At 36.1% G+C, this 27,734-nt stretch overlaps 1 protein-coding gene across 3 annotated transcripts in view; it reads left to right on the top strand.

The window, feature by feature from the left end:
• The window catches only part of FAR1 (fatty acyl-CoA reductase 1), a 65,771-nt gene that overhangs the window by 17,093 nt on the left and 20,944 nt on the right, over positions 1-27,734 (top strand). For 2 of the 3 annotated variants that reach the window (XM_045796532.2, XM_087855292.1), the window contains 6 exons: positions 12,769-12,964; positions 17,027-17,202; positions 23,178-23,357; positions 25,828-26,005; positions 27,074-27,118; positions 27,286-27,404. In XM_045796532.2, the coding sequence (XP_045652488.1) occupies positions 12,776-12,964; positions 17,027-17,202; positions 23,178-23,357; positions 25,828-26,005; positions 27,074-27,118; positions 27,286-27,404 (887 nt within the window). In that variant the 5' untranslated portion in view covers positions 12,769-12,775. Of the gene's footprint in view, positions 1-12,386; positions 12,628-12,768; positions 12,965-17,026; positions 17,203-23,177; positions 23,358-25,827; positions 26,006-27,073; positions 27,119-27,285; positions 27,405-27,734 lie in introns of those variants that run through there. The other variant, XM_087855293.1, reaches the window with a different exon arrangement.

Here is a 27,734-nt window from a genome sequence, read left to right on the forward strand (position 1 = left end):
ATCTTTGTCCATTGGGTCTCCCTTCTGTCTCCATTGGTAGGTTTTGACTTCGGCTTTGTTTACATGGTAAAGGCACAGAGGAGCCGAATTTTAAGAGAAAGACAGCTAAATGGACCCTACTTCTAGGTACAGCATTAAGTGGTGGAGATTTATAGGAAAGTGAATTGAATGGTTAGACATTAACTTGAGACTTTCATATTCAGTGCTTAGTTGCCCTAAATAAATTTATAACTGCTAAAACACAGAACTAAGTCCTTACAAATAAAGATTTGTCAGATTTTACAGTTTGTGTTAAAATTGCTGATGCAGAAAGAAACATATACAGGTAGAACAAGCCTAGACTTCACTGCAGAACTGTATTTGGTAGTTCTGTGTACTTCGCTACTTAGTGGACGTGGTGAACGTAGGCGATCTCTCAGGAGGTGGAAGAGAGGGGCATCTAATCCCAAGGTCAGCATTATTTGAAGGGCGAATGAATTTCTCACATTTCATTCTTGAAATCTAGCCTGTTTGAGTCTTGTTCTTCAGCAGTTTCATAGTTATCATCTGGTTTTTAATCTAATAGATTTTTCCATCTAATAAAGAAATGGAATGTAAATGTAAGTGATAAAGATTAGCAGAAGAAAGATAATAGCCTTTGTTTTTTTCTTTACGCTACCCTTTTATTTTCACTTTAAAAAAGATTTGTCAGGTGCAACCTACTGTCTGTCTCTCTGTCTTTGTCTCCCTGCCTCTGTCTGTCTCTTTCTCTTGCTCACTCTCATATTTTGAGAGTATACTTTTTGCTTTAATAAACCTTCCCTCCCGCTTGTGTTGCTCAAAAAAAAAAAAATTGTCAAACTTTTTTCTAACAGATGAAAATGAGTTTGTAAATAGTTAGAAGACAAAATATAGTGGGGACTGGCTAGTTGAGAGGAAAATTTGTGCTTTCAAATATTTTTTTGGTACCCTCTGACTTTTCTATTTTATAAAAAATGTTTTAAAAATATATAACACACGCACATAGTACATAATTTAAAAATGCACAGAAGGATAGGTAGTGAAAAGTAAATGCTCATCGTCTCTATTCATTTGTCGAGTTCTCCCTCTCAGATGTCACCATCATTACCAATGTTTTGGCTTTTTTTGCCAGAAGTGATCTATGTATTTATAAGCATGTGCATACTTCTTTCCATTCCTTTTTCGTAAAAGTTGGTGTATCATATGGCATATTACTTTCTTGAGTTTTAAGATTTATCATGAATGCTATTGCATATCAGAATAAATATGTTGAACCACCTCATTCTTTTTTTAGACGCAGAGTATGCCATTATAATAATATACCACTTTGTTTGCTCAGTTACCTGTTGGTGGACATTTAGGTTTTTAACTTTCTGTTAAGAGGTAGACAGTAAATATTTTAGGCTTTGTGGGCCATAAAGTCTCTGTTGCGAGTACTCAGCTCTGCTGTTGAAGTATAAAAGCAAGTATGGGTAATTCATAAGGTTGGATGTTGCTGTGTTCCAACAAAATTTTATTTATAAAAAATGGAATTAGGAGAGATTTGGCTCTGGGGCAATAGGTTGCCATCCTCTGGTTTAGACTCATAGTAGGAGAATAGGGAATTAACTGCAGCTTTTTGAGCAGGTGGGTGTCTCAGAAACTCATCTACCGAATGATAAAAGCCCAGATTTAAGGCAGCAGACTATTCTATACATCCCACATTGCTAGCGAAGTCAGGTCTCTGAGAGCTCTGCCAGGGTTTTTCTCCCTAATAGTGCAGTAGCATGGGTGGGGTCTTTAGGTTAAAGTTCTTCATTCCCTGAGCTGGACAGGTATTATGTTCTAAAGGTTAGATTTAAAGATTTTTTTAAATCCCTGCCTATTATTTCTTCCATTTTACCTTGAAAATGGGTTAGGCAGTGTTTCTCAAAGTTTGGATTCCAGGCAGCCTGCCTTAAATCAACTGTGATTCCTGAATTTGGAAAGGGCTCTTATGGAACTATTTAAAACTGTAAAAATGTAATTATGTGTCCAGTCTTTTGTGTATTACATTTATCCTCACAAAAATGATATGAAGTGAAGAGGTAGTTGGGTATGCTATCTGTATTTCAGAGATGAGAAAACCAAAGAACTAAATAGGTAAGTAAGTTCACCCCCAAGATAAATGGGTGTATCTGGATTCTAGCCCACCCCTGCTAGACTCCGAGCCCAAGGGTTCCTTCTGTGTCATGGCATGAGGTTATATGAAAGGCTTGTTTCCACAAAGGGCCTACGTTATTTAGCAGGAAACAGTTTATAGTGGGGCCTGATTTCATACAGTACTGAAAATGGGTTCACTAGAGATTTAGTTTCCTTATCTGGGGAAGGAAACACTTGCCTTCTACCCTCTTAGGTTCAGTGACTGGTGCCTGCTAATTGAACTGACAAAAGACAGATTAACAGGAGGAAATGGGTGTGTGTCTGTGTGTGTGTGTATGGTATATACACACACTTTTTTTATGTGCACTAGGGTTTTCATGTCACAGGAAAGACATGAAAACCCACAGAGAGGTGGTAAGACTTGAAAGCTTATATACCATATTAACAAAGAATGATAAATTATGAAGTGATGGGTGGGAGGTTGGGTGAAATAGGTGATGGGAATTAAGGAGTACACTAACAATGAGCACTGAGTAATGTATAGAATTCTTGAATCACAGTGTTGTACACCTGAAACTAATATAACACTGTATATTAAATATACTGGAAGTAAAATAAAAAACAATTTAAAAAATAAAGTCAATTAAAAATGCAAAAAAAATATGGAGAAGTGGCTAGACAAAGGAAAAGGAGTTTGGGCTTCTAGAAGCAGTAAATTGTAGGAAGTTAAGTATATGGGGAAAGTAACAGAAGATAGGGGTTATTTTAGTAAGGTTTGTTGTGCAGACTCATCTCAGTGCTACCTTTATTTACATCATCTCCTTGGCCATAAAACTCCCCCAGAGTCCTCATTACGGCAGTCCTCATTTCTCAAAAGTTCCTGCTTTTAGTCAGGTAGGGGAGGCTCGGGGAAGACTTCTTTCTGCATCTGTTAAATCTCAATTGCCTTTAGCTGAAAGTAATCCATATGCCAAAGTGACATATTTTAAGGTATATATTCTGATCCGTGCCACTCTCCCTCACAACATTTCTATTTTTCACAGTTACATACCATACATGTTTTCAAAATTCAGTGATTCTTAGGATTACTTTGGTATAGGCATTTGTAGAAATATGTTTGAATTTGTTACTTAGCTTAAGCAAGACCCCAGAGCTTCTTGTCTTCCACCCTTACTGCCTCTCTTGATCTGGGTTTTTTATTTCTAACATTCCAATGAATGATTCTGTCTAGGTAAGGTCTTTCAGTGGGTTGGGTGGAGCAGAGTTGGAAATAAGTCCACTAACCTTTGATAAGTGCGTATTTCTTAACCTGAGGATAATGTCTTTTTATTCAGACTGATACTGACAATAATTAAGCCCAACTAAACGGTCTTTGAGTCAAGTTCTGTTTGACCGTAGACCTCTTCTGCTCTCTCTCTTTGTTGGCTGCCTCTGGAAATGGCCCAATGGAAGTCCTGGTAAAATCTAATTGCCTTTAAATTTTAATTGTTTAAGAGTCTACCTGAACCAGTAAATAGTTACATTTCTGTTCTTTGTTGCTAGGTAGGCCTCTCGACTCTTATTGTGAAATGATGTGGAATTTTAAGAATTTGCCTTATTTCATATGTTAAAATTTCTGTGAAGCAGATTTTTGTCTCTTATGTGCCAAGAAGGCCCCGTTCAGAAATGCACCTTCAAGACTATCTTTTCCAAACTTTTCACTTTCTCTGAACTTCTCTTCCAGTGCTGTGCACTCAGTCCTTATCCATTGAGTTGATTGATGCCTTTACCTCAACTGACAGGACAAGTAGAAACTTTATCCCCCACACCCCACAACCCCCCCCACACACAACCCCCCCCAAACTGTGGGATTTAGTTTGAAGATATTGGTTCAAATTTGGCTCTGCCCATAGGTGTGCTGAGCAACCTAACGCAAGTAGATTATTAAAGAGACTTGTAGGAGATTGTATCTGAAAGCATGAGATATACGATTTTTTGTGCTTAATAGATTTTCCTTTTCCTTTCTTCGCTTTGTTATTTATTTTTCTCGTCACAGGTGAGTCTTCTGTAAAACTTGGCTTCAAGCCTTTGGAATTGCCTCTTAATTCCTTCCTCCCACCATGCCCAACTCTCCACATACTTGTTCACGATTGTCTTTCTGCTTAGCAAGTGTCTGAAACAACTAGTTGACAAGAGTATTAAGAGTTTTAATTGTAGTAAGTTTTTAGCTCTAATACAGGGAAAGGAATCCCCATTTCTTGGTACTGAAGAGCTGCCTTTTTTTCTTTGCTAGATTTTTTGTTCTTTTCTTGTTATTGTAATACCCCAGTCTCTCACTTTGATAGCTTTATCTATTTGAGAGAACTCTTAAAAAAAAAAAAGTTCAAATGGGAGAGGGAGGACCTGGTCTTTCCTCATTCATCTTAACTAAGTTTCTAAAACTAATTGAAAGAAGATGATTGGTCTTACCCAATATTAGGACATTTATTATGAGAGTATAGTTGTGTTACAAAGGGGCAGTTCGCATTGACCTAGTGAGTGCTATTCTGCATTTGTGGCCATTTCAGGCTCTTTTTGCCCTTAAGACCTATTGCATGTCCTCTTTTTACAGATAAGGAAACAGGTTCAGAGTAGTAATTTTATCTTAGGATCTCCTGGCTTCAAAGTGGCAGCATCTGGACTTGAAGTCAGTGAATATAGGAAGTGAGTAAATGTATCTCCATTTAAGTACGTTTATAATATGTTTTCTTAATATAAATGCATAACGTAAGACCACTGGAAAAACCCACGTTAGCAAGAAAACCTTGAAAATAATAGTGATATTTGGTGCCCAGCATTTTTACCGGTCTTTTAAAAGCTTTTTGCCTCTTTAACTTTGGAACCATAAGAGGAGGTATTTTTTTTTTTTTTAATTTCAAGTATAGTTTACACACAATGTTACATTAGCTTCAGGTGTACAACATAGTGATGCAACAAGTATGTATGTTATACTGTGCTCACCACAAGTGTAGCCACCAGCTGTCACCATATAACTCTATTATACTACCATTGACTAAATTCTTTATGCTGTACCTTTCATCCCTGTGACTTACTCTTCCATGACTGGAAGCCTCCACCTCTCACTCTCCTTCACCCATATTTGCCTATTCCCCTGCCCCTCTTCTCTGGCAACCACTAGTCTTTTTCTGTATTTATGGGTCTGTTTCTACTTTTTGTTTATTCATTTGTTCTGTTTTTTAGATTTCACATATGAGCGAAATCATATGGTATTTGTCTTTCTCTGTCTGACTCATTTCACTTAGCATAATACTCTCTAGGTCCATCTTTGTTGTCCCAAATGCCAAGATTTCATTTTTTTTTATGTTGAGTAATGTCCACTGTGTGTGTATCTATATATCTGTATATCTGTATATCTGTATATCTATATATATCTTCTTTACCCGTTCATCTATGGAGACTTAGGTTGCTTCCGTATCTTGGCTATTGTAAATAATGCTGCAGTGAATATAGGAGTGCATATCTTTTTGAATTAGTGTTTTTGTTTTCTTTGGGTTAATAGTCAGTAGTGGAATTACCGAATCGTAGGGTAATTGTGTTTTTAATTTTTCAAGGACCCTCCATGCTGTTTTCCACAGTGGTTGCACCAATTTACATTCCCGTCAGCTGTGCAGGAGGGTTCCTTTTTCTCCACATCCTCACCAACATCATTATTTTTTGTCTTTTTGATACTAATCATTCTGACAGGTATGAGGTGATACGTTATTGTGGCTTTGATTTGCATTTCCCTGATAATTTGTGATGTTGGGCATCTTTTCACGTGCCTGTTGGTCATCTGTATGTCTTTGTTGGAGAAATATCTATTCAGGTCTTCTGCCTATTTTAATCGATTATTTGTGGGTTTTGGTGTTGAGTTGTATAAGTTCTTTATATATTTTGGATATATTATTTGCAAGTATCTTCTCCCATTCAGTAGGTTGCCTTTTCATTTTATTGATGGGTTTCTTTTGCTATGCAAAAGCTTTTTATTTTGGCATAGTCTCAGTAGTTCATTTTTGCTTTTGTTTCCCTTACCTGAGGAAACAGGTAGAAAAACACTCACTCCTAAGGCTGAAGTCAAAGAGATTACTACTGCCTGTGTTTTCTTCTAGGAGTTTTATGGTTTCAGGTTTCACATTTAGGTTGTTAATCTGTTTTGAGTTTAGTTTTGTGTATGGTGTTAATAAACTGGTCTAGTTTCTTTTGCATGTAGCTGTCCAGTTTCCCAACACCATTTGTTGAAGAAACTGTCTTTTACCCATTGTATATTCTTGCTTTCTTTGTTATAGATTAATAGACCATATAAGCATGGGTTTATTTCTGAGCTCTGTTCTGTTGCATTAATCTACGTGTCTGTTTTTGTGCCAGTACCATACTGTTTTGATTACTACAGCTTTGTAGTGTGTCCTAAAATCTGTGATTGTGATACTTCTAGCTTTGTTCTTCTTTCTCAAGATTGTTTTGGCTTATTGAGGGTCTTTTGTGGTTCCATACAAATTTTAGTATTTGTTCTAGTTCTGTAAGATAGGTATTTTTTGAAGAAAATACTCAGCTGCTACTGTTAAGTGATGTTTTCTAAAAGGCAGCTCAAGAACAGTAAAAATAAATATGAATCACATTTCATAGCTCTTCCAGCCCAGCACACAGGAATGGTAATGCTGCTGTTTTTCCTCAGTATTGCAGTGCTGCAGCTACTTTTCAGCAGATGACAGGAGCTTTAGATATCTTGCTATGTAGTAGAATCACACAACAGGAATTAGAACAGCATGCTCTAGAAGGATTGGCAGCATTTTCTTTCCTGGCTTCTGTCTTTCTCGTAGCTTCTGGCTACATTGGCAGGACTATGTGGAAGATGTGACAAGTCCGGACTTGCCTTGAAAGAATTCTCATTTGTTTTGGCTTTGCCATTAAATTAGGGTGAAATAAATGTATTGGTGGATGGGGGGAATCAAGAATACCTAGATACAGAGTTTAAAAATACTTAGTGCCTGTAAAATTTTTGGTGGCATTGTGATAAAGTGGGGTACTTGTGGGAATTCTATTCTTTCTTCCCTGAAGAAAACCATGTAAATCACATGTAAATAGCTTTGGGCTGGTTACCTGAAACTGGTAAGAAGCAGTTTCATTCTTCAACCATCTTAGCAAGCAGCCTTTATGTTGCTAAGCTTGCGGAGAAAGAATTAAGTTTGGTAAAAATTTTGTGCTGTTTGGTGTTAACAGATTTGCTGTTTAGGCTTTAGAGGGAAGTTGTCTTTGTAGATGAGGGAAGAAAGTAATGTAGTTTGTTAGTTTGGGGTTGAGCCAATCATATATTCAGGCTGTAAATCCTAAGTTATTAAAGGAAAAACTGCCTTATATTTTTTTCTGTTTTAAATGCATATGTACACTTGTGGAAAACTTTATTGTGTTTGGTATCTAGTCGGTGCTTAATAAATATTTATTGAATAAACTCTTACATATGAAAGAAATGAAGCTTAGAGAATCAGATGACTTGTTTTAGGTCATGTCTCAGTACACTGTGGTTAACATGTAAGTAGCATATAATTGTTATTGATACCTACCAGATTTGTTAGGTATGTTGATGCACAGTTTTCTTCGTATCTCTTCTATGAAGTTATTAACATTATAAGTTTAAATGCGCTATTTGTTTTAATTAGGCTCTTGGTCACTAAAATCTTGAAATAGTCTTATTTAGACCTGAAGCTGGTTATAACTAGAGTAACCATATAACTTATTGTGCAGACTGAAACACTTCAGAGGGCTCTACTGAAACTTAAGTTGGGATAGCATGTATAAACCAGTTTTTTCCAGGTAAGCCAAGACATGTGGTCACATGATGTTTTTATTTTTTAAAGGAAAATTTTTATTGGTGTATAGCATACATTCAGGAAGTCTTACCAGTAGCCCAGAAGCCTGCCTCACACCTCTTCTGGTCACTACTTCTTTGCAAGATAACCATTGTTCTGACTTTTAACTGATGAGTTTCGCCTGTTTTTGAACTTCATGTAAATGACACTATATAGTATACACTTTGTGTGTCTGGCCTCTTTGGCTCAGTATTCTCTTTCTGAGCCCCAAGCATGTCGTATGTAGTGATTGTTCCTTCATTTCGTTGTTTTTAAATATTCCATTGTATGAATATAATATACATTTGGGGCCAATAGGAACAGTGCTCCTATAAACATACTTGTTTATGAATTTTTTGGTGAGCATATGTACTCATATATGTTGGGTATATAATTAGGAGTGGAACTGCTAAGTCATATGATATGTTAAGTGTTCAGCCCCAGTAGGTAATACCACTTTTACGAAGTGTTAAAAACCTGTCTGTGCTTCCTCTAGCAGTAGGTGAAGAGTTCCAGTTTCTCTGCATCCTTATCAGTACTATGTGTTGTCTGTCTTTTTCATTTTAGCCCTATTGGGGACAGTATAGTGGGATCACATTGTGATTTTAACTTGAAAACTAATGAAGGTGAGCCCCTTTTCATGTGCTTATAGGTTATTTGGATATTCTTTGGTATTGCCGTTCGGATATTCTCCTTTATGCTTCCCTCAGGCCTTTCCCATTTTTCTGTTGGTTTATCTCTTCTCCTTATTGAGTTTTAGTTCTTTATATATTCTAGATAGTAATCAGTTGTTAGTATACATACTACAAGTATCTTTTACTCTAATTTGCCTTTTCTCTTTATTAATAGTATTGTGGGATGAACTTAATTTTAGTGTCTTTCAGTTAATCAGTATTTTTCTTTTCTGCTTAGCACTTCTTGTGTCCTGTTTAATAAATGTTTGCCACCCCAAGATCATGGAGATGTTCTCCGTCATCCTCTAGATATGTAATTATTTTACCTTTCACATTTAGGTGGTGTAGTCTGTCTAGAATTCATTTTTGTGTGTGGCATGTGGGAGAAGTCAGGATTCATTTTATGTAAGGATAATGAATTGACTGCACTATTCTATCTTTGCTCCAAAAACACATTCCTGTAGCTCTATAATACATCTTGTTATATGGTAATGAATTTCTCCAGCTTTGTTGTTCTTAGTGCTTGTCTTGGCTATTCTTGTCCCTTCTATTTCCATAACATTTTAGAATCTTAGTTTCCATCCACATGTAAAATAACTTAGAGTTTGTTGGGGATTGTACTGAATCTAAGGATGGTGAGCTGACATTGTATGAAGATGTCTTCTAATCCAGGAATGTACATTGTATATCTATTTATTTAGGTATTGTTTAATTTCTCTCAGTGTTCTGTAGTTTTCAGAAGAGAGGTCTCAGATATCTTTCAGATTTCTTTCTCTTTTTTAAAAAAAGATTTTATTTATTTATTTATTTGACAGAGAGAGAGAGACAGCCAGCGAGAGAGGGAACACAAGCAGGGGGAGTGGGAGAGGAAGAAGCAGGCTCATAGCGGAGGAGCCTGTTGTGGGGCTCGATCCCATAACACCCGGATCACGCCCTGAGCCGAAGGCAGACGCTTAACGACTGCGCCACCCAGGCGCCCCTCAGATTTATTTCTAACTTTTGGTAGTTTAAAACACATAATTTATTGAGGTAAAATTTATACAATATATTAATTACTTTATTTTTTTAAAGATTTTATTTACTTATTTGTCAGAGAGAGAGAGCACAAGCAGGGGGAGCAGCAGACAGAGGGAGAAGCAGGCTTCCCAGAGCAGGGAGCCTGATGCGGGACTGGATCCTGAGCTGAGGCAGATGCTTAAATGCCTGAGCCACCCAGGCGTCTGTATATTAACCATTTTATTTATTTTATTTTTCTTTTTTTAAAAGAATTTATTTATTTATTTATTTATTTGAGAGAGGAAGAGAAAACATGAAAGTGGGGTGAGGGGCAAAGGGAGAAGCAGACTCCCTACTGAGCAGGGAGTCTGACCTGGAGCTCCACCCAGGGACTCTGGGATTTTGACCTGAGCCCAAGGCAGACGCTTAACCGACTGAGCCACCCAGGTGCTCCTAACCATTTTAAAGTGAAGAATTCAGTGACATTTAGTACATTCACGGTGTTGTGCAGCCACCACTTCCGTCTAGGTCCAAAACATTTCCATCACTGCAGAGTAAAACTCCTTAAGCAGTTTCTCTTCACTACCCACTCTGCCCACCCCTCAGCCCCTGCCAGCCACCACCAATCTGCATTCTGTCTCTATGGATTGATTTATTCTGGATATTTCTATACATGAAATCAATGCAGTATGTGATGTTTTGTATCTGGCTTATTTCAGTTAGTATGTTTTTGAAGTTCATTCCCCTAGTGTAGTGTGTGTCAGTTCTTCGTTCCTTTTTATGGCTGAATACTATTTCGTTGTAGGTGTATGCCGTAATTTGTTTATCCATTTATCTGTTGATGGACATTTTGAGCTATTTGTATAGTTCGGCTGTTGCAAACGGTGTTGCTATAAACAGGCATGTACATGTACTTGTTTGAGTACCTGTCGGCAGGTTTTTTGGGGTATATACCTAGGAGAGGAATTACAAGGTCATATAATTCTGTGTTTAACTTTTTAAGGCACTACCAGCCTTTCCCACAGCAGCAGAACCATTTTACATTCCCATAAGCAGTGTACGTGGGTTCCAGTTTTTCTGTGTCCTCATCAATACTGGCTATTTTCGATAGTGTTTTGGATGGTGTGATAAGTGCTATAGTTTTTTTGTTGTTGTTGTTACTTCATTTTCTGTGTTGCTGATGTATAGAAATACATTTGCTTTTTTTCTGTATAAACCTTGTACTTAGTGACCTTTTTAAATTCACTTAATTTTAATAGTTGATGTATTTATTGGATTTTCTCTGTACATCTGAATTTCTGATTTTCACATGCTTTCTTATTCTTCTGTTGTTTTTTTATAGTAGTTTGTTTATTTTATGGATGCAATATTCTTGTGACTGGCTTGAAGAATTTCTGTTAGAATTTAAATTCTCTGTAAAATTTTTATTACCTTCGTTTCCTTTGTGGTTAATTCTGTTGCTTTTCATTTTGGTCCTTCTTAATTTTGTTAGGTATTTCTTAAATATCTGGTAATCCTTGGTTATCTATTCATATTTATGAAGGACCAGCATGATTGATTTTGGTGATTCATACTGGCTTCCTTTCAGTTTTTTGAGGTCTCTTTCTCTAAAAGAGCTTTCTTCTAAACGAGATTACTGATTGAGAGTTCTGCGTGAATTTGTCTTGAGGGCCAACGTTAGTCAGATAGGCTTAGGACCTAAAATTTATTTTGAGGCTGAAGTGCTGTGAGACTTTTTTCCTTTTGGTTGCTTTAGTTTCCTTTCTCCTGATTCTCCACCTCCCCCACCAAAATATGTGGATGTTAGGAGCAATGTCAGGTGCAGCCCTACTTACTCCTCTTTTGTTCCTAGCACCCATGCTGGATGTCCTTCTCAGCCGATCTGAATACTAAGCCCTGGGAGCTCAAGTTTGTACAGGAAGTAAGGCTGTCATGAGTGGCTCTGCTGTTGTGAGAGCAGTCCTTTAATGATCTTGATTTCCCTCTCCTTTCATTCAGCTTCTTGATCCTGAGCTTGGTATTCTCTGTTCAGGGGCTTGGGGTAGCTCTTGCCTCCGTGTAAGTCCTTTCCTATGCTTGCTTTGCTTGGGTTGCTATTTCTTCTGCTATGGCTTCTCTGTCAGTTTAGTCTTGGCTGTTTCTTCTAGAAATACTTTCCTTCTTACTTTCCTTCCTTCCCTCCTTTCTGCTTGTTAATGGGTCTGTTTATTATCTTCAGGTTGTTATGAATTTATTATTTTTATCATTATGAAAAATTTGAACATAAAACACATGTATCTACTTTCTATCTTTAAGAAAACATAAATACAATTGAAGTTCCTATTCTCTTTTTCTGATTGTGTTGCACTCCTTCTCATGCATCCATTAATATTATCATGTATGTGCATTTCTAAACAACAAAGAGCATTGTTTTGCATGTATTTGAGCTTTGAATAGTGACATACTGCACGAAACCTTCTGCATCTTGTTTTTTTTTTTCCATTCATCATGGTTCTTTTGTTTGTTCTCTTAGTATACTATCTTTTCTGCAGTTCTAGTAGAACTTGGACAGGGGAGAATAAGTCAGCCCATATATTTCTTTCTGTGACTTTTTTAAAAGGTTGATTTAAGTACCTTTTGGATATATTGTCACTACAGACATGGAAGAGAAAGGACTTGGTGTTACCTCTTCTTGTTCCAACTGGTGATGATAGGTGAATATGATACCTCACCATGAAATACAAGCTAGGCAATTGAGTCTTGCTGTTGACCTCTATTTGGTGTTATAAATCCTTTTGGAGACAGAGAAATAGGATTCATTTGTGTGTAGAATTTAACAGGAATTTTTAGAAGTCATTTAGTACAAAGTGTACTAACGAAGCCCAGGCCCAGAGAAGGTGAATGACTTGTCCGAGGTGATCCAAGGGGAAAACACAGGGATCAGAAGCCAATTTTGCAGTTCGTTGTTCTTTCCACCTTACTGCAGTGGACCAAAGGTGAAAGTCCCCTTTTTGTTAACATTCGACTTTAATTTTTGTCTGTCCTTTAAAATATTTATTTCAGTACCAGGAGATTTTTAGTACATAAGAATTAACATAGATTTTTGAACTGATGTTTATTTGCTGTGTTTTCCTTAGGATCAGAATGGTTTCAATCCCAGAATACTATGAAGGCAAGAATGTCCTCCTCACGGGAGCTACCGGTTTCCTAGGGAAGGTACTCCTGGAAAAGTTGCTGAGGTCTTGTCCTAAGGTGAATTCGGTGTATGTTTTGGTGAGACAGAAAGCTGGACAGACACCCCAAGAGCGAGTAGAAGAAATTATTAGTGGCAAGGTAAGTGGGGAAAATGATCATTTGGAGAAAAGAAAAGAATGTGTGTTTGTATGTATAATTATTATAATCATCAGCTGTTCAGTTTATTTCTTCAGTGTCCTGAAAAAAATTAGTGAAAAAAAATCCTACAGTAAAACTGGATATGAGTTGTGATAGTAGGAGAAAGAAAGCTTTCTTCTGTAGTGGGCAAATTGTATAACAAGTTCTAAAATACCTATTATGTTAGGTATTTAATGTATTTTTAGAATATTCGAGACCTATTGTAATGACTAGATATTTTAGATAGTATTCAGAATAGTAAATAATTAAGAGGTAGTTTCTAACTAGTACCTACTATGCTATGAAACACTGTCCTTTGATAACACTTAAAAATTTGTAAGCACGGGGGCGCCTGGTTGGCTCAGTCGTTTAGCGTCTGCTTTTGGCTCAGGTCATGATCGCAGGGTGCTGGGATTGAGCCCTGTGTTGGGCTCCCTGCTCAGCAGGGGGCCTGCTTCTCCCTCTCCCTCTGTTTGTGTTCCCTCTCTCACTGTGTCTCTTTCTGTCAAATAAATAAAATCTTAAATAAAAAAAAAATTTGTAAGCACTGATTGCTCCCTACAGCAGTGTTAGGAAGTAGCAAAGTCACATACTCCCATTTGACCAATAAGAACATGGTGACAGAGGGGTCATTTAGAATACAAGAATAGGTCATGAATTTTGAAACTTTAGAAAAATATTGCTAAGAAAAAATGGGAATGAGCTGGAGTAAAATTATTTCATAGTCGTAAGCTTTGAATTCTCTCAGAATGAATGAATTTGTCTGACGTTCATTGACAGTAAGTTTAGTATAGTAGCTATGTAATTTTTTAGTTATTAGGTAGTATCTAGTACCTTTTGATCACTTGTAATTACTATGTTTTAATCCCCCTCCCAATGACTCCCTTCCCTGGTAAGAGGTTATTTATTGTTACTCATTTTTTATATTTCAGAAAACATTTACTGTGCGTAATCAATGTTGGGCGCTTGACTTGATGTAGGGGGTTGAATTCAGAGATAAATAAGATAGAGTCCTTGCCTTAATGGGATAGAAAATGTTTAAGAGGAAAAAGGGAAAGAAGAGGGAGTGTAGGGGCGCCTGGGTGGCTCAGTCGTTAAGCGTCTGCCTTCGGCTCAGGGCGTGATCCTGGCGTTCTGGGATCGAGCCCCACATCAGGCTCCTCCGCTATGAGCCTGCTTCTTCCTCTCCCACTCCCCCTGCTTGTGTTCTCTCTCTCGCTGGCTGTCTCTATCTCTGTCAAATAAATAAATAAAATCTTTAAAAAAAAAAGAAGAAGAGGGAGTGTGGACGTGTCAAGAGAGACTGGATAGGAGCAATTACTGGCGTTAAAGTCTTGGCTAGAATGGAGAGCCTGAGTAAAATGTCAAAGATTTGGGCATCTCCTCTGGGGCTCCAGGGCAGTGGATCTAAAAACTTTCCTCCACAGGAAGTCTTAATTTGTGAAGAAAAAGAATACCTTACACTTAAAGCCTGAAATTTTATTGAACTTTTGTGATTTAACCTGGTTATAAATTGTATGGAGTTGAGATGCCAGAAGCTCCTCCCTCCTGGCCCCACCTCCCAGTTGTGACAACCAAATATGTCTCCAGATATCACCAGAGGTTCCCTCGAGAGTAAAATTTCCCCAAGGTGAGAACCACTAATGAATGTCTCCGGGAAAAGATACTCCATTAATATGGTGGCAGATTGAACTAAAATAATTGACCACGAAATAATTCTAGAAAAGGAATGAAGTATATCAAAGAGGCCATTAGTGAGCATAGTAAAGTAGGAACTGGTTGGGGTGCCCATGGATTAAAAGCACTGGAAGAGATAGTGTTGAATAAAGAGATGGTAGCTAGAGAAGGGAAGAGTATCAGGTTTGAGATGTAATTTGTGAAGCAGCATGAGCCAGTCTTGGTGGTTGGAGATACCCGATATGAAGGGGAGTTAAAGGTCATTGGCAATGTGGGAGAATGAAAAGTGTGGATTCAAGGTATTAAAAGTACTTTTCTGATCATTCCTCAGGTTGTTTTTTTTTTTCTGCCCGCCCCCTAAACATCTCTTCTTAATAGATCTAGTTAGGTGATTACTCAGCACCCTCTGTTTAATGTGAGACAAATGGTTGTATTTTAATAGATTTGGAAAAACCTTCATCTAGTCTGGACCAAGGGTGCTACATCACTGCTACTACCTGGGCGATATTCTCTTCCCAGGGCTACCTGTATGTGGTTAGTAAAATCTGTACGGGTAGTCTGGCTCTTCCCTTCCGTGAACTCCAGACCCACAGGCCCAGTTACCTCTACTAGAGCTGTCTTCTGGGTGTCCCAGAGGCCATTTTCACCCAACATTCAAAAAACCGAACTTTGTGTCTCCATAACTGTATTTTGATCTCTTCCCAGGTTTTCCACCTAATGAGTTTATTCACTTCACAAACGTTTATCATGTCTACATCTTGCCAGGCACTCAGCTAATTAGGACCTGTGTGCCGAGCAAAATAGATGTAGTCCCTGTCCTGGTGGAGTTCACATTTCCTTATCCCTCATATTCAGTCATTGACCAAGTCTTATTGAATGATTTTAACTCCCCAAATGTTAATGCTCTCTCACTTCTAGGTGGTTATATATGCTGCTTTCTCTGCCTCGAACACTATCCTATTTTATGATTTCTGGTCCTTCCCAAGCTGGGTTAGTTGTTTCTCCTGTATAGTCTCATAGCACTGTAATATTACCCTTAAAGCATAGTATTTTAATTGTGTTTACTTGTCTGGCTTTTCCTATCAGATTCTAAATAGCTTGAGGCAAAGATTATTGCTTTGTTTTCTCAGTGTCTAGGTGGTGCCTGGCTCATCTGAAATGCTGAGTAGATATTTAATAATTAATATAAGAACACATTAATATTGAAGTCACTAGCTGACAGTAGTGGAAAGGAACATTGTTATATCCATTTAGGAAGTGAAAGCGAGCACTGTATATGTTGTATAGATTTTCTTCCCAGATTGAGAATCTCTGCTTAACCTACAAGTATGGACTTTAAATGAAGTGGAGAGTCAAAGTGTAATAGAGCAGTTATCTGGAGATAGCATCAGTGTTTCTTTATAAAATCTGGGATGAAAAATTAAATTTGACTTGCAGTCGAATATGTCTTTACACTGTAATCACCTTGGGATCTAACGATTCTTTAGTTAATTTATTTCTTCCAGTATACTTAAGAAATATTGAATTTTGGGGTTAGAATCCCATATATATGATATTTCTCAAGTTTGTCCAGATTCTAATCTGTATATTTGCTTACCAACTTTTTTTTCCTTCAACATATTTACTTTTTTTTCTTTAAAATTTTTATAGGTTTTGCAGATTTAATTTAGAGCATGAGTAATGGTATTTTACTATAATCTACTGTAGCAGAATAAAACCAAAATAAAATGAAGTGATAAATTAAGATCTGGATTTTAGAAATCTGAATGATCATTTTAAACACTGTCCTGGGGGTGCCTGGGTGGCTCAGTCGTTAAGCGTATGCCTTCGGCTCAGGGCGTGATCCTGGCGTTCTGGGATTGAGCCCCACATCAGGCTCCTCTCCTGAGAGCCTGCTTCTTCCTCTCCCACTCCCCCTGCTTGTGTTCCCTCTCTCGCTGGCTGTCTCTCTCTCTCTGTCAAATAAATAAATAAAAAATCTTTAATAAATAAATAAATAAATAAACACCGTCCTGATGTCTGCACTGCTTAAGTCTATTCTGAGGCACAGTACAATATAATCTAGTCAGCAAAGACATGGGCAGTTCAAATTCAACTCTGCAAACTACCAGCTCTGTGTCCTTGGCAAGTTACTTAACCTCTCTGTGTCTCAGATTCCTCATCTGTAAAATGGGGGTAATAATGTGGGTTTCACACGTGTTTTCTGTACAGAACGATAGCAGTTAGGAATAGCAATTTTAGGATTAACATAGTTGAAGTTTTCAGAATAGTAATCCTTGGTGGAATGCTAATGGGTTTTAGAAAGTTGAAAAATACTGCTCTAATATATTTTATCCCCTTGGATAGCTCTTTGACAGATTAAGAGATGAAAATCCAGATTTTAGAGAGAAAGTTATAGCGATCAACAGTGAACTCACCCAACCCAAACTGGCTCTTAGTGAAGAAGATAACGAGATCATCATAGATTCTGTCAATATTATATTCCACTGTGCAGCTACAGTAAGGTTTAATGAAAATTTAAGGTAAGTAAAGGTATTTATATGATATTTGAACTTCAGCATAGTTTAAAAATGATTTTTAGCCAGATTGTTTTGAAGGTAATTTGAAACTCTTTGCCCTATGTTAATTGTAGCTTTCAGTGTCCTAAAAAGTATTAAGAGAATTTTCTTCTTGTTACCAGTTTAGAAACACTGGACAGCTAGTGCCTGTATATTAGAAGTTGCCTTGAATTTAACTGTAAGGCAAGGAAGTATAGAGAAGGAAGAGAAATTTACCTTCAGTAGGTGTGTTGGTCTTAACAACTAATAGTGTTTGTTTCCTCTTCCCTCCATTCTTTCAGAAGCCTATATCTCAGTGGCTTTATTTTTCTACTCCACACATATCCACCTGAAAATTAGAAAAAAAAAATTGAACTCAGGTTTTGCAGAGTAAGATAAAATGGTTTATAAATTTAGGTCATACCTTCTTTTTGTTTTAAAACTTGGTAGCAATATTAGGGACAGGCAGCGGTGGATATAAGTTTAATTAGAAAAATAATTTGAAAAAAATAATTGGGACTTCTGTCAAGATGCCTGTTTCAAGAAAAAAAATAACACTTTAAATGTTAACTGTTTCTTAAAAAAAATCTCACAGATGTGCATTTCAAATAATGGTGCTTAAATCAGGATTTTTTTTTTGATGATATGTTCAAAAAATAATCTTATAATGTTAATCTAATTGTATAGTTTTATGCCACTTAAAATGGTTCAGATTTTTTTAGGTTTTTCAATTACATGAAGCCCTTCTTCTTAAAATGTTTTTAAGTTGCATTTTGTTTGTAAAGGGTTTTGAGATTATTTCCCATAAAGTGTTTAATATGGAAGTGTAAATCTTAATTGACTTTATATAATGTGACAGTTCAGCACCAAAGCGTTACAGTAAGTTTTGCCTATATTCCAGGTGAGGACACTGTGATAGTCACTTATGTTTCTTTAATGGTACTTTATGGTTTTCAGGGTAAATTTCTCATTCATTATTTTTTCCATACTAATGTTACCACTGTGATATTGTGGGCTAGTCCATTTTATACTTGAAGAAGCTGAGGCAGCACTGTGTACTGGAAAGGACATGAGCTTTGGAATTACATACCATAGCTCTGACTTTGACTTTATCATTTATTATCTGGTGATAATGATTGATTTACTTTTTAGTTGTTTCTATACAGCCATTATGTGTTCATGATTAGAAAGTGACAAAAGAATCTTAGTAGAGCTATAGTAGAACCTCACTTTCATAAATGGTTTGTGTACATATATGGGTATTTGTATATGTCTTTTGATACTTGCCACTTACTATCCTTGGATAGTGCGGTAACAGGTGGGTTTTTAGTATAAATAGTAATCTGTTAGATTACTTATGAAACTGTTTTCAAGAAAAAAAGGTATGTATTTACCAGATAATTGTGGTATAGTCCTCATTAGCTTAAAGGGGAAGTTAGGTGCTTTTAAAGGGGAAATTGATTTGCAAACAGACAACATTAATTAGGGTGAAACTCCTCAAAGTAACCCTTACAAGAAGGACCAAAGTACAGTCCTTTCAGGGAACCTTTTCTCTCTCTCTTCTCGGGGTAGGCAAGTCTACTGTTAATGAAAGGGAAATCTTTTCATTATTCTTTCATCTTTTACTAGCAATCTCATAGTGCAAGGAAGATATATAGATGAATAATAAAATTTATTGCCTTGTCAAGGCATCTATATTTACTGACCTAACCTTAGTCATTACATTGAAATTATTGTTTCCTGTGAAGCAGTTTTAATGGATATTAATGTGTAAGTGGTGATATTGCAACATTAGATTTGGGCCAGACATTCTATAATAGTATAGGTTGGCATGTAATAACTGCTTAAAAAACAGTTACTCTTTATAATCACTTTTAAGTTTACCCACAAATAAAAAATGGCACAAAGACTTTATTGCGAGGGCAAAAAATAATCCAGATTTTACTCCCAACATTATACCCAGTATTTTGGGAGAAACCAAGAAAAATTGCACACAGATCCTATTTGCAAAGTCCATATAAAAGCCCTAAAAAGATTTGCTTAAATAACTGTAATGTAGGATAGAAAGTAAGGAGTCACTGAAGAGCATACATTAAGTGCTGTGAGAATTGAGAAGTGGTAGAGCTCATTTATTTTCAGGTATGATGGTTTATAAATCTTGAGGTGGGAAAAATGGGGATCAAGATTAAGAATTGTAAAGAAATACTGACAAAAGACAAGGGGAGAGTGATATTGAGGGTAATGAAGGGAATTTCTTAAATAGTTGATCCTGGGGTCTGGTGTTCCTAAGGTAATAAGGAAAAGTGAAGGTAGGACAGTGGAGTTGAGAGGAAAGGAGTGTCAAGAAACTAGAGACCATGGTAAGGATAGAAAACAGGCTTACAGGGAGAAATGGAGGGGCAGATGGTATGGTCTGGGGGAAATTCTTAGTACCAGATTTCAGAGATGCAGCAATTTGAATATGAAAATATGTGAATACGAACATATGATCATGGGTGTAGGTGTTTTGAAAGGAGTGGAAATAAAGATGGATGATGAGAAAGGATCAAGAAGCTATTGAGTCTAAGGGCACCGACTCACTTCAGAATGCATTGTGAATCTTAGGAATTCCTGGAAAATGTGTTAACAGTGCAGAATTTTAGACTCTACTTGCAAAATTCAGACCCCTGGTTTCGGATAATACCTGGGAATCTTTATCTATAGCAAGACCCCTGAGTATGATTTTAAATTATAGATGTCTGGGTCCCCTACCTTAAGATTGATTAATTGGTCCCTAGACATCTGTGTCTGTGTCTTCATTGAATTAAAAAAAAAATCAGCAGTAGTGATGAGATCTCATCTAGGAAGTGTTTTCTTAGTGGGAAAGGGAAAGAGAGATATCAGAATGGCCTGTGGAACTTATTTAAAATACAGTTTTCCAGGTGCACCTGGCTGACTCAGTTGGTAGAGCATGCGACTCTTGATCTTGGGGTCATGAGTTCGAGCCCCACATTGAGGGGTAGAGATTACATAAAAAGATAAAATCTTTAAATATAAATAAATGTACTTGTATATATATAATTTAATATATACAACTATATAAATAAATATATATAGTTTTCCAGGCTTCAATTCAGACATTATAAGGTATCTAAGGATGAGGTCCAGCAATCTGCATTTTTAATAAGCTCTCAGGTGTCTGTCATGCCAAGCATGAGATCTCTGGTTTAAGGTCTTAGAAGTATTGTCAACACAGATTTTGAACAATCCAGAATATCTGTACAAGACAGATGAACAGGAAGATTTATTGGCAGTTCAAGTCGAGTTCTTTCTTCTTCTTCTTCTTCTTCTTTTTTTTTTTTTGGAAGTGGCTTCTATGTCTACATTAATGATGGACCATAGTTAACAAAGATTTGTTCATTTTGCCCTCTCCTCCAAAAGCTAATGTTATTTAAGATGCATTTATGACTCCATATAATCAAACCATGATAATATTATTATTATTTTTTTGGCTTTCTGATCTAACATGTCAGGGACTCAGCCTGAAGTTCAATGGAGTGGAAATTGGATGGTAGTAAAATAGAGTGAGATTATTAGCCTTGCAGAAATACTGGGAGTTACTTATGTAGGCATATGATGTGCCTTCCGGTTTGGGCTCTCAGGTACGTGGGAGTAGACAAGGTACAGGAGTGTTCTCTCTGAAGTTATTCCTTATTGTCAGTGACCCAGAAATTCTGTCACCATCCTCAGGAACTCTGTAACAGAATATCCTTTGTGTACTGCTCCCAAAACATTACTCTCCCTAGCTTCATTGTTTTACAAATGCAAAAGAAAATAGCATATTGCCTTACAGTCTAGTGGACTGTATCCTCTCTGTGAAATGTCTTTTTTGCTGGGTTTCCATTTGAGCAGATTTTCCCCTCTCAGTTGAGATAAGGAAGAAAAAAGATACATTCATGATTGTAAGAAAGACCTCAAACCAATTACTTCATTAAAAAAAAAAAAATTCCGTCTGGTATGTTTTCATGAGCCCTCGGATACTAATTAAAAAAAAGAAATGCACAGGAGTTTTTCTCTCATGAATTATTTCTTGTTCTTGGTGACCCAGAACTTGTTGTCCTGTCCTCAGGAACCTGTAACAGAATATTTTCTGTATACCTTTTCCGAAACAGTACTCTCCCCATCCCTGTTGTTTTGCAAATGTGAATAGATATCAAAGCACTGCTTTATAGTCAAGTGGACCAGATTCTATCAGTGACATATCCTGGCCTTTTAAAAGAATAATTGGATTTTTTTCTTCTTAAATGCTTAAAATGTAAGAATTTTGGAAAGTACTTTAAACTATTGTGATTTTAAAAACATTCCCTTGTGGTCTGTCTTTGAACATACATTGCTTTACGTAAAATGTAAACATAGAATTTCTGGTTTTACTTAGGGAAACAATTTCCACACTTGTAATTTTTTTCGTAGTTAAAATTTTTGTGAAGTGGTATTCCGCCATGTTGATATACCGTAATTTATGAATAATATTCAGTAGGTATAGCAAATTTAGGCAATGTTTCATGTCTTTCTTTGAAAAATTACAGTTCGAACGAGTGTTTCCTTTGAGTTAATTTCAGTAGGTTTAATTAGTAATTATGTCATTTCTGTGCTTCCTGGGAGTCTGCCTTGATCTGTTTTGAATAATTTATATCAGTGCGGTCGCCAACAGTGTATCCCTTTGCCAGTTTTATCACAGTTTTACTGGCATGGAGTATATCAACTTTTTGTTCAGATAACAAGTAAAAACTACCCACCACCTCATTACCTTTAGTAATATTTATTGAATGCCTGTTTAGGAGTGAATAATGCTAAATACTTGCAAGCTATTTATTTCATTTAATTTTATACAAATCCTAGTACATAGACTGTATTATAGCTCCCATTTACGGGTGAGGAAATTGAGGCCTGAGTGCTTGACTAGTAGAAGGTCACTGAGTGCTAGCTGATAGGTAGGCCAAGTCAGAATTTGAACCCAGGTCTTATCCAGAGTCTTGTTCTTAATCCTGCTTTACTTTGTAATATGTGTATTTTAAAAGTATTCGTGCAGGTTTCCCATGTTTTTATAGTTGTCATATAATTATTTGGAATGACTATTCTTTCATTGTGATAAAATACCTGCTTTGTTAAAATTAATTCATTTCATTCATAGTGAATATTTAGGCTCTGTAGGCGTAGGCTTTTTCTATTACTAGATGATGCTTCATTGATTATTTTTCTGCATATATATTTTTGTATTTGTGAAATTATTTACTTTGGATAAATTTCAAGGCGAGAGTAATATATAGATCATTTTTGAGTCTTGCATGTGCCTCTTGTGACAAAATGTATCCGTTTTATTATAATATACCCCTTTGAATTTTGTAAGCTAGTCTTTTAAAAAGTGTTTGAATTAATTGCTATACAGGGAAATAAACATATTCTTACTTGATTATATGTTAATATAACTTAATGTTTCTGAGTTTTCTTTGACTGTTTTACCCTTATCGGTGACTCTGACTTAGCATTTTAAAATTACTTAACCATTCTGATTACTTCTCCTTTGTAATTCCATACAATGAAACAGTATACTTTAAAAAATCAAGGTTCAAGAGAAGTCTAACATGACTTCAGAATGTATGTAGAAAGCCAAAGACTGAAGTTACCTTTGTTTATTTCTGGGTAATTTAAAATTTTTGATTTGTACTTTTATTTTTAAAATCCTAGTGTGAGGCTTCTTTTATAATCAGAAAATCTTTCTTTTTAAATGTAACTGATAGAATGGATGTACTTTATATTGAAATAAAATATACAAGATCAGACCTAAGGGATCAGTTATAAGGAAACAAAAATCTCTTTTTTTCTAATGGAAATAAAAATATTTTAGCAGTTGAAATAAATGACTTTCTCATTTTTCACTGAGAAAGCTTCCCAATTTTTCATTGTCACTTTTTCTTTTCTAGAGATGCTGTTCAGTTAAATGTGATTGCTACACGCCAGCTTATTCTCCTTGCACAACAAATGAAGAATCTGGAAGTGTTCATGCATGTATCAACAGCATATGCCTACTGCAATCGAAAGCATATTGATGAAGTAGTCTACCCACCTCCTGTGGATCCCAAGAAGCTGATTGATTCTTTAGAGTATGTTTGTTTTAAATTTGTACACATTTGATTTGATCCCAAAACTTTGGACCCAAGTTTATCTATTTATATGTATCTCTTGGTCTATTTCAGTTTCTCTCTCTCTCTCCATCTACACATATGTATACACTTATCTCCTCCTTATATCTACTATGTTATTATTGTGTAGATTTATAACTGAATAACTGTCGGTGAAGTCAGGGTGGATCTTTCGCATTTGACCAGGTGTGAGAGTTGGAGGAAGGTCTCTGAACAACTCATCCATGGTATTAGGGCCTCTGTTTTCCAGGGAGTTAATCTAGCAACTATAAGAAGTGCGTGATACCCATGGAGACTAAGTACTTGCCTGTTTAGTAGCAAGGCTCTAACTGATTAAAAAATTATCCTTTTTTCTCCCCAATGGAGTACATCTGTATTGAGGCCTTAAATTATTAAAGGATCAGTCCCATCCCTTTAAATGATACTCCTAGTGTTATTGTTTATCATCTTTCTGAGGACTAGGATCGTATCAGCAATTATTATTTGAGAAATATTTGAGTAAGCGAAGTCGGCAGGGTCCAGATTTCATTTGCTTCAGGCTGTACTTTCTTATCAAGTGAAGTAAACAGGATCAGAACAAAAACAAAAAGAAGGGTCTTTTCTTCTTTAATGGACTAGAATTATAGAAGATTCCCGTATCCATCAAATCTGAACATATTCGTTAATCTTCCTATAATAGCCCTGTGGACTTTTTCCTCCTTTATTCTTCTCTGTTTCCCTTAGGTTTCCTTTGTTCCCAGAGATCTTATCCACTTTCAGCTCCATTTACTGTCCCCTGCTTTCTCAAGTTATTTTTTCCTAAGGGCACTAGAGAATGTTCATCGTTTCTCCAAGTATTCTCCTAAAGTAAGAACATAAGTCTTTTTCTTTAAGGCTTTCCTTCTGCTCAGTATGAGGAAGCAGACAGATTATAAGAAAATAAGTAAGACATTACCAAGACATTCTTATAATTCCCTGGTTTCTGTTTTCTGACTCTGTTTCTTAGATGGTCCCAAATATTTACCTCCTTGTCCCCACAGGTCGGTAGTCAGAAGTGTTTAATATCTCTGGGAAAAGTTGAATGCAGAAGCTAAAGGAAGCTTTTTTACTTTTTCTTTGAGTTGGTATCTCCAAACATCTAAGTTGCTGAGAAAGCGCTTGTAACCTTCTAATTCTGTATCTCTTTTCTTTGCTTACAAAGAAATCTAGCTAACAGATAATTTTAGGGTAACTCATCGATTGGCTCTGTAAACTCACTCCCAGTGATGAGGCTTCCTGGCTAACGTCTCCTTGGTTTAGCCAGTTCATAGTTGTTACTGTTGTTTTAATGTACCAAGTGTGCCATTTTTTCAAGACTCATCTCCACTATGGAGTTTTTCCTAAGTTGAGTAGGAACCTCCCTTCAGTTTTGTTAGATTCTTTTTCTTCCATGCACAAAAAGTACTTCTACATGCAGAAGAAAACTTACCTTGATAATCTCTATTTTACGCTTCCTCATCAGTTAGTGTGGGTATTTTTAGAGTGTGACATTATACTGAGTATACAAGTCTGTATAACATTATAGACAGTAAGGGAGAGTATCTGAAAACAGATATGTGACATAGTGGAATTGGAAATGTAGAATTGGAAATGTAGAAATGGATGTCACCTAGTATTATCACCCTCCTTTCACAGATGGTCTACAGAGTAGGCCTTTTCTTTAGAGACCCTGAGAAAATTGGAGGAATTTTGTGACTTCATAGTAGGTTGCTAATTGAATTTTTATAGCATGGTTCAGTTTATTTTTATCATTTACCTTAGTATTTGTTCGTCTTGCTAGTGAGAACATAACAGTTTTTAGTGCTTTACGTGAACTACTTAGATCACTAGACAGTTTATATTAATTGTAAATGTATGTTCATTGCAAATGTTTGTAATTAGCAAATGTTTGTAATTAATATATTGTGCTGTTACGGTGGTTATATACAGATCTATAATTCCTAATCTGAAACCCTTGGGGCCAGATGTATTTTGGAATTTCTTTGAACGTCAGAAAGGAACTATAATCTGTGTACTCTGTAATATGAAGGAACTTCAACTAGATCCAGGGTAGCACCCCTGATCAAACACGTATGAAGCGTATGAATATTTACTTTAAGTGGTATTTTTTAAAAGGCCATAAATCAGTCCAGATCAGTTATTGCCACCTACCATATTATTTATGAAAGAATTCTTGGCTTTCGGACCTTTCGGGATATAGAAATTGTATATAAGAGATGTAGTATGAGAGATGTAGACTTGTAGTTGATGTTTAATGAAAGTAAGATTAACTTCCCTTTTTTTTTTTAAGTAAAAGTTGTCAAATCATGTGAGTCAGAGTAGCAGATATGTTTGAACATGCAAAGTTAAGTGGTTTTAATTTTGTAGTAAAACATCTAAAAATATTTTTGCATGCAATTTCTTTGCTAACCAGGTGGATGGACGATGGCCTAGTAAACGATATCACACCAAAGTTGATTGGAGACAGACCTAATACATACATATACACAAAAGCATTGGCAGAATATGTTGTACAACAAGAAGGAGCAAAGCTAAATGTGGCTATTGTAAGGCCATCAATTGTTGGTGCCAGTTGGAAAGAACCTTTTCCAGTAAGTTGTGAGAAATCTTTGTAAGTAATGGAATTGAGAATTTTAAGTCTTGTCTTATTGTATAAAAAGAGTTGGCAGTTGTTTGATGTAAGAGCATGTATTATTTACTGTACGTGGCTTACTATGGCAAAATTGTTCTCATTCATAGAAAGAGACACTTTCATTGGTACTTTTTTGTAATGTAATGCTGCGTATATAGAAATGCAGATAAACATTTTAAAAATCTTAACTGAAAATTAAATCAAAGGCTGCGATGTTGTCCGGAGTCAAAGTAGACCTTGCGTTATACGTTTTCTTTGTGACTGACAAGATATTGGACTCTGACACATCAGCATTTGTTGGCTTTTAACATTATTTACTGATTAGTTTTCCTTCCGGAGGTGAAGGAAATAGAGATAAGAATATTCAGGATCTTATTTTATTTCATTTGCTTTTTAATACCAAAAAGTATTAATACTATACTCTTCCCTGTATAGATTATAAGCTAAGAAAGGCATAAGAGATTTCTATGATAATTTGCTGTAGAAAAGCAGGCCATTATGGAATTTGGGAATCCCTGGAATAAGAGAAAATAGATATAAATTAACGGATGAATTGATTTGCAAAAAACCTAGGTCTCTATAATGATAGTAAGTGATAGCATCTCTTTTGTTGCTTTGACGGGTGTTGTCTTTTCCTCTGTTTTATTCAGTAATTTTGAGGAGTATTTCCCATTTTCCCCTAATCTCAGGATGCTGCTTTAGTAAGTAGCACAAAATCAAACTTGACCAGGTTTAAGTTAGCTAAAATATTCGACAGGTATAAACTCCTTTTTATTGAATTGTCTTTGTAGACAGAGTTAACGGAAGAGCAGGTAACCCTTTGAAAATGACTTAATTTCACCATTTGCAATATCAGGAGAAGACTGCATCTGTTACAGGAGGAGAGAAATATTCTGGTCTGAATCTCATCTTTTTTGGTTTTTAGAAGAAAACTGCTAAGTACATATATGGGGTTACAGGTTTCAAATAATAAATCTCTAGTCTTACAGTATTTCTAAGCTCCCCCTGTTTTTAATTTTTGTATTAGGGATGGATTGATAACTTTAATGGACCAAGTGGTCTCTTTATTGCGGTAAGTAAACCTTTTGACTTATTTAACATTCTGCATATTTTTCTGTTTTCTGTATATCTTTATATGTATGTGTGTGTGTGTATATATATATATATATATATATATATATATATATATATGCACTCTGGCTTATATATCTTAAGGTGTTGTTTTTAATTTTAACAAAGGCAGGGAAAGGAATTCTTCGAACAATGCGTGCCTCCAACAATGCCCTTGCAGATCTTGTTCCTGTAGATGTAGTTGTCAACACGAGTCTTGCGGCAGCCTGGTATTCCGGCGTTAATAGGTATATGAGGTGACAATGTCGCTTGTTAAATGTGTAGTAAATGCGAAGGGAAAATAGAGCTAATGGCTAATGTTAAATAATCACTTAGTACTGATAATTTCCATACCCATAGGTATAATTCAATTGCAAGAATTGTTTTAATCATAAGTAATATAGCAAGTAGTCCCATCAGCTGTAATTAAGAATTGACATTAATTTTCATATACTGTCTATAGGGTAAGAATGAGAAAAACCCAAAACCCTGGCCACTCCCCAATGCTTTTTTAATCCAAACTAAAACTTGATATAAACTCAACATATAGGGGCACCTGGGTGGCTCAGACGTTAAGC

Source organism: Ursus americanus, chromosome 24 (genome assembly GCF_024610735.1).
Source record: "Ursus americanus isolate L20-20 chromosome 24, mUrsAme1.1.p, whole genome shotgun sequence".
NCBI lineage: Eukaryota > Metazoa > Chordata > Mammalia > Carnivora > Ursidae > Ursus > Ursus americanus.